At 38.2% G+C, this 14399-nt stretch overlaps 1 protein-coding gene across 1 annotated transcript; it reads right to left on the reverse strand.

The window, feature by feature from the left end:
- Window positions 1-1895: 1895 nt before the first annotated feature.
- LOC128111453 (keratin-associated protein 21-1-like) lies at window positions 1896-9121 on the reverse strand. Its single transcript, XM_052739718.1, has 4 exons — window positions 9094-9121; window positions 8901-9021; window positions 8787-8858; window positions 1896-2040 (listed from the first exon to the last, which is right to left on the reverse strand). Exons 1-4 carry the CDS (start codon window positions 9119-9121, stop codon window positions 1896-1898), a joined length of 366 nt encoding a protein of 121 aa, XP_052595678.1.
- Window positions 9122-14399: the final 5278 nt, after the last annotated feature.

A 14399-nucleotide genomic window follows, 5' to 3' on the forward strand; every position in this document is an offset into this window, starting at 1 on the left:
TTTTTCCGGAACTATTTGTTAAAGATGCTGTCTTCTCTCCAGTGTATAATTTTGAAGTGTTTGTCAAAATTAAGGTGGCTGTAACAGCACACACTTAGAGCTGGGTCTTCTGTTATGTCTCATTGATCTACATTTCTGTTTTTCTGCTAGTACCATGGTTGTGGGTTTGGGTTTTTTTGTTTGTTTGGTTTTTGTTCAAGTATAACTTGCGATCAGGTATGATAATGCCTTATTCTTTTTGATTCAGATCATTTTGGCTGTCTTTATCATCCCATATGATTTTTAACGATATTTTTCTACTTTTATGGAATCAAAAGGCTTTTGTTTATAAAAGGATGCAGTCATTAGAATGAAGAGAAAGCCTATAGAATGGGAGAAAAGTCATGGTAAACTATACATCCAACAGAGGATTAATATCCAGAATGTACAAAGAACTCAAAGACCAATGTATTAAGAAAAATAAAGAAATTCAATTTAATATGACCATAAATTTCACAAAAAGTAAGTACAAGTACCATATAAACATTTTTTAAGTGTAAAAATCATTGGTCATCAGGGAAATCAAAATAAAATTACTTTGAGATTGCCTCTCATCTCAGTCTTAATGACTGACCTGTGGTGTATACTGTGTGCCCTAGTAAAGTTTGCCTTGAGGACCAGAGGACAGAGCCAGCCACTAGACTGGGCATAGAGGTCAGGCAGTGGTGGCATACACCTTTAATCCTATCACTCGGGAAGCAGAGGTCTGTCTGGATCTCTGCGAGTTCAAGACCACATTGGAAAAAGAGCCAGTGGTGGTACACACCTTTAATCCCAGTACTGGGGAGCATATACTCCTTTAATCCCAGGAAGTGATGTCTGGGTAGAGAAAGGTATATAAGGCATGAGGAAACAGGAATTTACTCTCTTGAGGCTGAGGATTTTGTAGAGTTAAGCTAGTGGCTGGCTGTTCTGCTTCTCTGATCTTTCAGCTTTCACCCCAATATCTGGCTCTGGGTTTTCTATTAATAAGACCTTTTAAGATTCCTGTTACACTGTTCATAATAAAAAAAAAATCAACTGACAACAATAACTGGAGTGAATGTGGAGAAAGAGGAAACTTTGTTCACTGTTGGCAAGAGTATAAGCCAGTACAGTCTTTATAGAGAGATTGTTGTGGGTGTGGAGGTTTTAAGAAGTAAATTACACTATAACACAGCTATACCACTCCTGGGCATATATCCAAAGGACTCTACATCCTACTGATACATACTTGCTCAACTCTTTAAAGTTGTGTGTTTAACTTAGGGTACCTAGAACCACCTGGAAATTAGAAAGAGATTATCATACAACCAATGCCCTAAGGGAAGGAAAGTTGAGGTGGGGAACTCTTGGGCTATTTAGGTAAGAATAGTGTGGATGACTTGGGAACATATGGGGACACTTTATTAATAAAATCACCTGCCAACCCTACAAGATTTATCTCATGTAATTCAAAGCACAATATATTTCAGTTATTTAATTTCAATACTCTATTAATTAATGATCACAATTACATAAAGGAGTCTATACTTATTAGTAAATAATTTATTTTATTCAGAAACTGGAATTTTTTTCACATTCATATATTCCAACTGGACATTTCTTCTGTGCCTCTGAAGACAGCTGCAGCACAGGCTCAAAGAGATGATTGTGGGGGTTTACACTTCAAAACCCAGTAAAATCAAATACATCTTCCATGATGTGCTGAAAGTATTCAGGCTATACCAGGAGTAAACACATATTGTGAGATGTTCCCAGGTATTAGCACACAGCTGTCAGTCATTCCTTGAGCTCACAGTGAATAGATGGAGGTTCCAGTTGGACTTTCTCTTGCAGTACTTGTTCCCAAGGTGAAGGAAGAATTGCCCTGGAGACTAGCAGCAAGAAGAGTGGCATTTTCTGTAGCAAAGAGGTCTGTAGCTACAGCAGCCAGAGCTGTATCCACAGCCATACCTGGAACCATATCCACAGCCATACCGGGAACCATATCCACAGTCAGAGCCATATCCACAGCCATACCTGGAACCAGAGCCATATCCACAGCTGTACCTGGAGCCATATCCACATCCAGAGCCATATCCACATCCAGAGCCTGGGCCAAATCCACAGCCATAACTGGAACCATACCCACAGCCATAGCCTGAGCCATACCCACAGCCATAGCCTGAGCCATATCCACAGCCGTAGCCAGAGCCACAGCCAGAGCTGTAGCCACAGCCTCCACAGGAGTTTCTGTAATAGTTGCAACACATGGTGTTGAGAGATTTAAGTTTCAGTTGAGAGGTCAGATATTTCTGAAGTGAAGCTACCATCCAGTCTCTTCAGACCTTTATATACTTACAGGACTGGATGGCTCATGCCATCACATGGGCTCCTCTCTCTTTTTACAGCCATGTTCCTGAAGTGAACTCATCCCCTGAACAGTCATGTTAGGAATTCACAATTTACTTCTCAGGAACTCACACAAACATTTAAAGAAATAGATATATTTTCTGAACACTCAAACTTATGCATCATAATCTATTCTCCATAAAGTCATTTTACGACCATGACATAACAGAAAACATCACTAGCATATGTGGAACCTGTGAAGATGTGTTTTTCACTATATTATTGAAGTCCTTGTTATCACATGCTGTATACTTAGAGTTAAGAGCATCACCAACAGTAACAGCTGAGCTTCACTCTGTGCCTTGTTCTCCTTTCCTCGTGATTCATTCTCCCCATCAACAAATCTCTAAATTCCTTTTCATGGTTTCTGGACAAAGAAGTATATTTTAACTTGCTACAACCACTTTTTAAGCTTCCTCCTTCCCTCTTATGGAAGTCTCATCTGTCTTTCCTTCTGTAGGTGGGTTATGTATTTCTCTCTTTCTCTTTCAAAACATGTTATTAAATTCCTATGCATCAGCCTCTGCGTATAATTATCTCATGCAATTTAAAGGTGAATGGATCCAAAAATTTCCATGTGGAGAGTTGAAAATGTTTTGTTTCAGTAAGTTACTTGTTCAGTTTTTAGACAAATTGGGTGGAAAAAAATTTTAAGCAGGTCAATTTTTGTGAGATTACTCAATCTACACTTAGATTTGGTCAGTGTTTCCATGCTTCCTTATACACTGTGATTAATATATAAGAATTATTCTGGATGAGTGGAGTGCATATGTAAATGACATCTCAATCAAATGGTATGGAAATATAACTAGAAGCAGAATGACTTAGTATCTTGTTGCCTGGAGTGGTTATTATAGCAAATAACCATGCTGTGTGCTTCGAGGCATCTATAAAAGGTGGTTTTGGCCAAGGGGGCAGAACCATGTTTATTAAATATGCATATGATCTAGTCTCCATAAATGGGCATAACTTATAGGAGATCTCTACTCTTATCTAAAAACCATGTGCTTAAAATTATCTTTTTCTCCCACTATTTCTATAGTGATGGGTTTCCACAAATTACTTCTCTCTCATTCTTAGCAATCTTGAACATTCCCGTGTTGGCCGTCACTGGAGGATCTTCACCTTGAACCTTTTGCACTCCTTTGCACACTGTAAATGTGTACTACCCCTGGCTCAGCTGCCATATGCACACAATCAGACCTCAGTATAAAAATCTTTGAATTATTCTAAGTCTAATCAGTAGTTGTAAGTCACATATGAGACAGTAACAGACAATTCAACACAAAATCATTATTCCATGAAAGATAAGAATTTAAATGTATTATGACTATGGTCATCTAAGAAAGTCTAGCAAATGCTTACAGGATTAAACTTTATGAAAGGCATCGTTCCCATTTAATAAATGGACTGAAATCCATGCTACAGTCCACAATAGTGTACTTGGCACTTTGAAATCCATGAGAAGCAGCTATCATGTTTAATATTCCTGTCATGATTTTTAAAAAAAGCAGAATAAGGAAATTTGACAGGGATTAATATGTTTGATTAATTGCACATGACAGACTTGCATGTGCAAGCATGGCTCTAAAGTCAGGAATTTATATGCATTACATTCACACACTTTATATGAGTGATGTCTCAATAAGGCTGATGAACAAATACGCAAACAAACACGCCTTACTGTGCAGTCATTAGAAAAGTGGGACTAACCTCCCAGGAACATAGTGACGATCAGCAGTGCATTTTGGAAACAGGCATGGGATCATAAAAGGCTTCATAAATGACAGCCTATGATGAAGGAAGAGAGGACAAATGATAATGTCATCTGGTTCCAAGTATATGGCTAGGGGACTACCCATATAACAAAAGCAAAAACAGAAGACATGGTGGTACAAAGGCCTAACCCAGTAAGGGGGAACTAGAGAGAGGGGGATCCCTGGAGCTCACAAGTCTAACCCCAGGCCAGTGAGATGACCCTATCCCCCCAAAAGGGAATGTCACTAAAAGCTGTCTTCTCCTTTCTACATGTAGCCAACAGATGTGCACATGTTATACGCACGGCGGGGGGAGATAATGAATAATACAGTCCCTTTCCTTCTGTTCTGATATCTTACTTTTCTTTTCCTAGGCCATGCAACTCAGTCACCTGTTACATTACTATAGTGAACAGACATGGCAGGAATGGGCATCCTTTAGGAAGGGCTTCAGATTTTCCCTATTGAGTATAATGTTAGCATCAGACACGGTATGTACACTTTAACGTGTTCAGGTAAACTGATTACAGATCAAAATAGTTGAGGGTTTTTTTATTGTAGACTGTGACAAGTATTTCTAACTGTCTTTTCTACATCTGGTACTATTATTATGTGAGTTTTGCCTTTCATTGTGTTAATATGGTGTGTCCTGTTGTTTATTCAAGTGTAGCAAACCATCCTTCCATAACAGGACAAATTTCACTTGTTCATGGGAAATGCTTCTCATGATGCCTTATGGATTTTGGTTTGCTAACTGTAGAAGATTTCCACATCTGTGTGCATCAAAAACGCTAGCCTCTTATCTTGTTTGCTTACCATACTCTATCTTCCTTTGGTTATAAAAACAAAAAACAACAACAACAAAACCACTGGACTCATTAAACAAATAACAAATATGGCAGTGTCCCCTACTCTTCAATTTTCTGGAAATGTTATAAATGATTTTACTTTAGACCTTTAAATATTTGATAAGGAAAAGTGACAGTTGAGTGATCAGCCCTCAATGAGACATCTGTATCACTCCTCTTAAATGCCCAGGAAGCATAATCACAAAAGAGGGTGAGAAAATATTGTAGGTTCCAGAGAATGGAAAGGGTCACTACAGATACTGTCTTCTGCATATATCCTATTGTGCCTGATTAATATATCTTGCCTGCTCTGATTTTGGGATATACTAACGGTAATTATTATGTATTTCTATTAACGTATCCCCATATCATAATATGCAACGTTCTTCCTTCTGTTTTAGACTTCCGTCTATTTCTCATGATAATCTCATCTCACTTGCTATTGTTTGCAACCTGCATAAATTCACTTTTAATAGATTATGTTGTCAATTGTGAAGTGAGTTTCTGTTGGGCAGCAAAGAGTTGAGTGTTGCCTTATTACTGAGTTAAGCATTGAGTGTTAGTGATCAGATAATGCTAATCATTTTGATCGAAGCTATGGCTTTGGACATACTGCTGCTATTACTTAGATTATGTAATTATTAATGGAAACCTATAAATGATGGAGGTAGGTTGTTTCAAAGTTCATCACAAATGTAATATTATTCCTCATAAATCCACAAACAACTGGGCATCATTTTCCCTTGATTTGCTGACCACATAGTCCTTACTCTATTCTTTAGAATGTGTTTTTCATTTATTCTTCCCTTACAGAATCTAGAAGTCGTTGAGAAGGATTAATTAACTGAGCATGCATTATCAGTGTGAAAAGTTACTCAGTCTAACAACAAGTAGAGATCCCAACACTTGAATAACTTCATGACAAGACCTGAAGGGAAGCTCTTCTGTTTTTATACCCCTCTAAACATTTCAGAAACTTCTCATGTTGTGAAAAGTATTTTGCATTAAATTCTAACAGTTAATGTAATTCTTTTCAGTGGTAATTAATTCCACATCATACACAAAAAGTAAATTTTTAATATGCATAAATATGCAAAATATTCATAAGATAAATAATATGCATAAAATGAAGAGGGATTAATATGCAGTTAGAGACAAATGTGGAAACATACTAGTAACACAGAGTCATCACATAAAAGAGGAACGGCCAGACAATTAAAATAATTTGCTGACCAGCAGATGATACAGAGAAAACCTTCTCAGCATAGATAGATATGAAACTGAAATTAAATATAAAAAGGAAGCTTCTTGGAGGTTAATGATCCAAATGTGAAACATAAATATTTTAACAAATGAGTAAAATGTAGAATTTTTTGGCTTTTTCACTTGTTTTCATAAAATATTTTTATCTTTTCCTCTCCTCCAACTTCTCCAAGAATCATCCCCACCTTTCTACCCACACAACCTTTTCCTCTCTTTTCTTTAAAAGAAAAGAAACACAAAAAAATTCCAGCAAACCAGATACTATAAAATATACAAGCAAAATACCAAACCCTCCCTTCCCCCCCAAAAAAAGCAAGACAAAAATAAAATAAGTTCACTTTGTGTTGGTGAAATACTTCTGGGTATTGGCCCTATTCTGAAGCGTAGATAATACATACAGTGAGACTCCATTGGAGAAAACTAATTTTTCCTTTGCTGCTGGGTATCTATTTTAGATAGCTTCTTGGTTAAGAACGGGATCTTGTGTCCACTTCCTTTTCTCAGTACTGGAATCGCATCTGGTTGGAACCAGTACAGGCTTGTGTGTGCTGCCAGTCTCTGTTAGTTCACATGTGCATCAGTCCTATGGAGTCTGGAAGACATGGTTTCCTTGGAGCCATCCATCCATCACCTCTGGCTTTTATGATCTTTGTGCCTCCTTTTCCACATGGGTCCATGAGCCTTGAGGGGATACAGACCTCCCATTTAGGGCTGAAGGTTTCAAAGTCTTTCACTCTCTGAACATTTCTAGCAGTTCTGTAGTAAGAGCAAAAGAGGGTAGATTTTTATGACTCCTTATGATTATGGAATGGCAAATTTCTGTGTCTGTGACACGTGGAGAACCATGAAGCAAATAGGAATAACAAATATAGATAAGTACAAGACATAATTGTCTTTATCATAAACCCCTCCTATTTACAAATGTCTATACCCAAATGGGCACGTGGTAGCAAAGATGAATCTTTCAAGACAAAGCATGCATAATGATAAAAAAGATTTTTTTCAAAGATAACCAATATGCTTTCATCACCTGAAATGCACAGAGGAGATTAAAATGTCCCTTACCTACTAGTATTAATATATTTTGCATTGTTCAATATTTATATACACAAAATAAGATGTCATACAAACAGGATTCATATACAGACAGAGAACTCATTGCATTCCAAATAATCCTAGCACACATAGTGTGAAGCCAATGTTTTTCTTTGTTGCTAATATTTTTCTGCACATCATAGATTTTTGCAGTGTAGAATTTTCCAGTGGGCAACAAACGAACCCTTTCACATTTGGAGGCTTCCAGGTTTCATACTTGCATAGTAGGTATATGCAACTTATAGAATGATCATTTCTCTGGGGACTTTCTGACGGGTGTTGAAATGTGATAGAATAAATTGTAAGACGGTTGTGAATGGCTGATGGGGAAAAAACCAGAAATCAAAACAAAACTGCAAGAAAAACAGTGACATTTGAAAGGGCGCAAAAAGCCCGTGGGAACAATAATCTAATGGGAAAGGGGTGGTTTATTCAGCTCACTCTTCTACCCTGTATGTGACACAAGTGTGTGCCTGCACAGTTGGAATTCCTATCAGTCACCTGTCCACTACTTAAACTTTTGTTCACTTAGATCTTTGTTCTTCTCCCCAGAACCCCAAATCTATTAGATTTCAGAACACGCTGGGTGGTTGACATGGTAGCTGCTCACAGACCTCCTCTGCTCAGCCGCCTTTAACTATGAGTGACCACAGGAGCGTGCATTAAGCAAACAGAGATGAGCAGAAAGGAGGCAGTTCCTTTCCCAAAAATGTAAACCAAGGTTCTCAGTAAGCTTTGATTGCCCTCACCATCCACCATCCTTATTTTCATGCCTAGATCATGAGCAAAATGTGGGTCTCATTCATCATCCTCTTTGAAACATGAACATAAAAGTAATATAGCAACAGCAGGAAGAAAGATACTAGTCCTTTCCAATGATGTGGGTTCTGGCATATTTTATGCACTCTAAGACTTCTTATTTCACATATTTCAAAAGTGTTAGTTTTCAATTAATAGTTTTCAAGTATATAATAATTAAAGATAATGCTGACAGAATTCATGGCAAACAAATTATTTTATTCAGAAACTGGCATTTCCCCCACATTTGTATATTCCAATTGTACATTTCTTCCATGCTTGTGAAGACAGCTGCATCACTGGCTCAAAAAGATAGTTATAGTCCAAAACCCAGGAAAATAAAATCCATCTTGGCGATGAGCCAGACTATTCAGTTTATATCAGGAGCAACCACGTGCTGTGAGATGTTTTCAGCTGCCCGGCACACAGTTCTCAGTCATTCCTTGGGCTTGCAGGGGATGGATGGTGATTCTAGTTCAGCTTGCTCTTACATTGCTCATTCCCAGAGTGAAGGAGGAATTGTGGTTGGAACTAGCAGCATGAAGAACGGCATTTTCTGTAGCTGCAGCAGCCAGAGCCATATCCATAGCCAAACCTGGAACCATAACCACACCCAGAGCCATATCCACAGCCAGAGCCAGAGCCGTATCCACAGCCATAGCCAGAGCCAGAGCCACAGCCATAACTGGAACCAGACCCACAACTAGAGCCATATCCACAGCCATACCTAGAACCATATCCACACCCATAGCCAGAGCCGTATCCACAGCCATAGCCAGAGCCGTATCCACAGCCATAGCCAGAGCCATATCCACAGCCATAGCCAGAGCCATATCCACAGCCATAGCCTGAGCCATATCCACAGCCATAGCCATATCTTGATCCATATCCACAGCCAGAGCTGTATCCACAGCCTCCACAGGAGTTTCCGTAGTAGTTGCAGCACATGGTGTTGAGAGGTGAGGTTTCAGTTGAGAAGCAGAGGGATGTTTCTGAAGTGTGAATGTCATCCAGTCTCCCCAGACTTTTATACCCTACAGATTGATGGCTCATGCCTCACATGGGCTCCGCTCTCTCATTTTACAACCATGTTTCCAGAATGAATTCATTCTCTGGAAGTTTTGTTAGGAATTCACAATTTACTTACTACTACCATAGGAACTCAAACAAGCATGCAAATAATAATAATAATAATACATTTTCTGAACAGCAAAGCTTAGGAAACTATAACTTATCCTCTATAAAGTTGATTCATGACCATGACACAACATAACACATCGCCAAATATGTATGACCAATTAGCATGTGTTTGTGATTGTGTTTTTCAAGGTCTTTGGAAATATCAACTGTATAACCTCATTAATGGTAAGGAGTGTCATTAACTATCCCCATTAACTGCTGTTGAGGAAGAATCATTGCACCAACTTAGTTTTCACCATGCAAATCAGTCCAAATTAGCTTTCATAGAGTTTTGACAAAGACTTGAGTTTTGAACCTACATCTCCACTGTAAGTTCCTTTTGAAGAAAGACTTACTAACTCCGTCCTTCCCTGAATGAACTCTTTCTATTAAGTCCCTCATGCGTCAGTTACAAAATGAGACTTAGTCTTATCATCCACTGAGAAATATTTCCAATGGTTACCACCTAAAAGTTTGAAAATGTCTTAGCTCCATTTTTTTTTATTGTTGTGCTTCACTTAAATCAAATTCTTAAACATTCGTCAATCTTGGCAATTACTCAAAGTGCACTCATACTAATTCAGTATATAAATAAATATAATTACTTTTCTCTAAAATATAAGGAGCCAACAGTGACTACTTCCATATGGGTGGAGTAGATGGGTAAATGAAAGATTCTGATCAAAGGGTATGTTCTAAGAGACTAAGTAGGTAAGGGACACAGCTCAACACAATAAAACCAATTTACAGCAATCCCACAGCCACCATCATTCTGAACAGAGAGAAACTCAAAGCATTCCCACTAAAACCAGGAACAAGACAATGATGTCTATACCTGTTCAATATAATACTGGAAGTCTTAGCTACAGCAATATGACAACTGAAAAAGGCCAGATAGAGACTAATAAAAAAGGAAGAAGTCAAATTATCCTCATTTGCAGACGATATGATTTTATACATGTGGAACTCCAAAGACCTCACCAGAAAATTTCTACAGCTGACGAATTGTTTCAGCAAAGCAGCAGGATATGAAATTGACAAACAAAAGTCAATAGTCTTTCTATATACAAATGACAAACATACTGAGGAAGAAATCAGACAAACAGTACTTTTCACAATTTATCAGTAACTATCAAAGCAAGTGAAAGAACTGTATAGTAAAGACTTAAGACATTTAAAAAGAAATAGAAGAAGACAACAGAGCATGGATAAACTTCCCATGCTCATGGATCAGTGGGATAAATACTGGAGTTCTAAGTAAAAGGAGCATTATTTAGAGCCCTATTGCACAGCACATGCTGACCATGGTAAATAACCATGAATCATATTTACAGATATTTCTGGAAGAATTGATTTCAAGCGTTTTCAGATTAAATACTAAAATATATATATGGAACATTGTTCATGTGAACCTTCTTGGTTGAACCATTCCATCGAATTCCCCTGGTCCTACTCTCATTTCTCTGCTCCAAAATACCATTTCAGTAGGATATTTAATGCCACTGCTTTGATAGGTTTCTGCAGATGTGATATGTGTGGGTGGTTGACTTTTCTAGGATTCTATTCTCATCTTTACCTTTAATTTCATGCTATCTTCATCAACTGATTCCATGATAAGGGTTTCTACTGAATGTTTCTTATGAGTATTCTTTAAATGTTTCTGCCCTGGGAGTCACGCTGGGCTGGGATCAGTATGCACCTTTACATCTTTCATTACACAACAGGAAATTTTGTGTCTTAACACTGATTCAACTACTATAGATGCAGAAGTGACCTGTAAGCTGAAGATCTTCTAATCAACAAGAGACCAGCCATATAGAAGTTCAGATTTAGTATTTAAAAAAAACTCCCAGACCATGAAACCCCACAACTATGATACATGTGAGACTCAATGCTGTGGATATCGCTCTGTATAAATAAAATGTTGATTGGCCAGTAGCCAGGCAGGAAGTACAGGCGGGACAAGCAGAGAAGAGAATTCTGGGAACAGGAAGGCTGAGTCAGGAGACCCTGCCAGCCGCTGCCATGAGTACCAACATGTAAGATACTGGCAAGCCACGAGCCATGTGGCAAGGTATAAATTTATAGAAATGGGTTAACTTAAGATACAAGAACAGTTAGCAAGAAGCCTTCCATGGCCATACAGTTTATTGTAAGTCTCTGTGTGTTTACTTGGTTGGGTCTGAGCAGCTGCGGGACTCGCAGGTGACAGAGATTTGTCATGACCGTGGGGCCAGGCAGGACCACGAAAATTCTAGCTACAACTCAATATGAAACTTTTGTTCTCTGAAAATGTTCAAGGGATCTTAAACAGGGTACTGAACCTGTTGTATAAATATTTCAGGGAGGTATTGTAATACAGTTATCAAGATTCTATTATGAACCTAAAATTAACAACAACAAAAAAGAAGAGTAGCTATCACATTACAGGTTGCCATCACAAGCTTGTCAGAAGCTTGTCAGTTCTCTCCTCCTCAAGTTGTAATTTCTTTATTACAAGTCTTTGTGTTAAAATCCCCTAAGTTTGTTCTATTTAAAAATTCACCGTTTATAATGATCAGATAAGTAGTCACAGTGGACTCTGTTTACAGGGAGGATCTTTACCCATCCAATAACTTCATTGTTGGAGTATAATTAAACTCATTTCCTAAAACCAACTCTATAAGCTTAGTCAGAGCACTCTTGTGTCCATGCTGAGACCAGAGCTCCTCAGAGAAATAGTAACAATCAGTATTTACTTTAGATGAGGATGGTGGTTGAAAGAAGGAAAGTTTTAATGAAAACATACAAATTTTCAATTAGTTATGATGGACAAACTTTAATGCCTTGCCAAAAAGAATGGTGCTTATATAAGAATGTTTCTCATCATTGCCAAAAGGTGGGCTTTAGGGGTCTGAAAAGATGGTTCAGCAGTTAATAAACCTACTGCTCTTACAGAGGACCTGAATTTAACTCCTAGTACTCATATACGGTGGCTCACAACCATCTGTATAACTCTAGCTCCAGGGGATCAGACCCTCTTCTAGCCTTGATGAGCACTGCAAATACCATGAGCACACTTGCAAATGTGCACACACACACACACACACACACACACACACACACACCCCTCAAATAAAATAATTTTAAAGTAGGTTTTAATTTTTTTTTTTTTTTTTTTTGGTTTTTCAAGACAGGGTTTCTCTGTGTAGCTTTGCGCCTTTCCTGGAACTCACTTGGTAGCCCAGGCTGGCCTCGAACTCATAGAGATCCGCCTGGCTCTGCCTCCCAAGTGCTAGAATTAAAGGCGTGCACCACCACTGCCTGGCTAGGTTTTAATTTTTTTTCACCACCGAAATAAATATGTGAGTTCACAAATGTCAAGTCATGAGATCCTGTCATTGCACACCATTTCTCAATCCTCTTTTGTGTCCTCGTCAAAATAATATCCACCAAATATATTTACCCACAATAATTTTGCACATTCTTGTATTAAAAATCAAACAAAAACATGAAACTTTTGGAATTAATGAGTGTGTTGGCACTTTGGTTGTCTTGATGAATCTGTGGATGTAGTCATTTATCCAAACCTCCAAAATTAAATATGTTAAATAAGTGTGATTCTGTAATGAGTCTTTCTCTGTCCTGCCAGCCAGCTTCCAAATAATAACATGGAGACTTATTTATTATGAAAGCCTGGCCTTAGCCTTGCCTATTCCCACTAGCTCCTATAACTTAAATTTACCCATTTATATTAATCTATGTTTCGCCTCCTGGCTTTTTAATTACTTTCATTCTGTGTGTCCAACTCCCTCCATGTCTCATTGGTGTCTGACATGCACCTAGATTCATCTCCTCCTTCCTTTCTCTCTGCCGAAGTCCCACCTATACCTCCTGCCTACCTATTGGCCATTCAGCTTTTTATCAAACCAATCACAGTAATATGTCCTCACACTGTGTACAAATATCTCACAATATGATTCTTTATATCAATTATACTTTCATAAGCCTGGCAAATTAATAACCCAACAAATACACAAAAAAATACCTTTTTATGCAGTTACTGAAGAAGAAAGACCTTCTTCTACAGCACAGATGGTGAGTGAGTGATCATCAGATAGTGCTGTCTCTGCCTGGAGGGCTGGGAAAGTGGATCACAGAAAGACTAAGTGGAGAGAAGGGATAGAAGACAGAGGGCATGTAGATTCTTGAGTGGGCAATAACCAACTTGTAGTGTTCCATACATGACAAGTACTCTCTGTAGTAGTTTATGTATCAGTAGTGGAGATAGATAAGATTGCTCTCAGTCAATAGGTCCAGAACATAAAGGAAAAACTATAACAATTTTTAATTTGCTGCATCAGTTTCAAATACACCCCTTGATATATGAACTTTGAGCATTTATCTTTTTTTGTTTTGGTTTGGTTTTTTGTTTTTGTTTTTTGAGACAGGGTTTCTCTGTGTAGCTTTGTGCCTTTCCTGGAACTCACTCTGTAGCCCAGGCTGGCCTCGAACTCACAGAGATCTGCCTGCCTCTGCCTTTCTAGTGCTGGGATTAAAGGCTTGCGCCACCACCACCTGGCAAGCATTTATCTTTAATTATGAATGCAGGCTTAAGCTTTCTCAAGAGAGGTTGCATACACACACTGAAGGAAGTATTGATATTCCTTCAATAATATAGAGATAATGAAGGGAAGAAGATATTGTTGGACAAGTATGTATGAGGAAATCTTTGGGAGTCTGAGATTCAGAAAGTTCTACCTGTTGGGTCTATTGTGACTGCTGTATCTGGAGTTTCTCCTTAGCAAAAGGCACACAACAATATGTATGTAAATACAGATGTGTACATTCATATATGTGTGTAAAAATGTATGTAAGTGTGAAAATGTACAAATTCAACTACAAGCTGCACTAAACAAAACCATGTGGTACTGATGAAAGAGTAGAAAGTATGAAACTTAAGAGAAGCAGCAAGTAAACCTGAGTTCCCACTACCACAGTCACAGTGCTTACTCAACCTTCCAGAATCCCACTGATGCTCCAGTCAGTCATGACTGACAAAAAGGAC

Source organism: Peromyscus californicus, unplaced genomic scaffold (genome assembly GCF_007827085.1).
Source record: "Peromyscus californicus insignis strain IS unplaced genomic scaffold, ASM782708v3 Scaffold_16__1_contigs__length_79575227, whole genome shotgun sequence".
NCBI classification, from domain to species: domain Eukaryota; kingdom Metazoa; phylum Chordata; class Mammalia; order Rodentia; family Cricetidae; genus Peromyscus; species Peromyscus californicus.

Coding starts and splice junctions, on each gene's coding strand:
- LOC128111453 (XM_052739718.1), bottom strand. CDS start 9,121: ATGTGCTGCAACTACTACGGAAACTCCT. Junction 9,022..9,093: donor CAACTACTACGGAAACTCCT/GTGGAGGCTGTG, acceptor GATATGGCTCAG/GCTATGGCTGTGGATATGGC. Junction 8,859..8,900: donor GGGTGTGGATATGGTTCTAG/GTATGGCTGTGG, acceptor GTCTGGTTCCAG/TTATGGCTGTGGCTCTGGCT.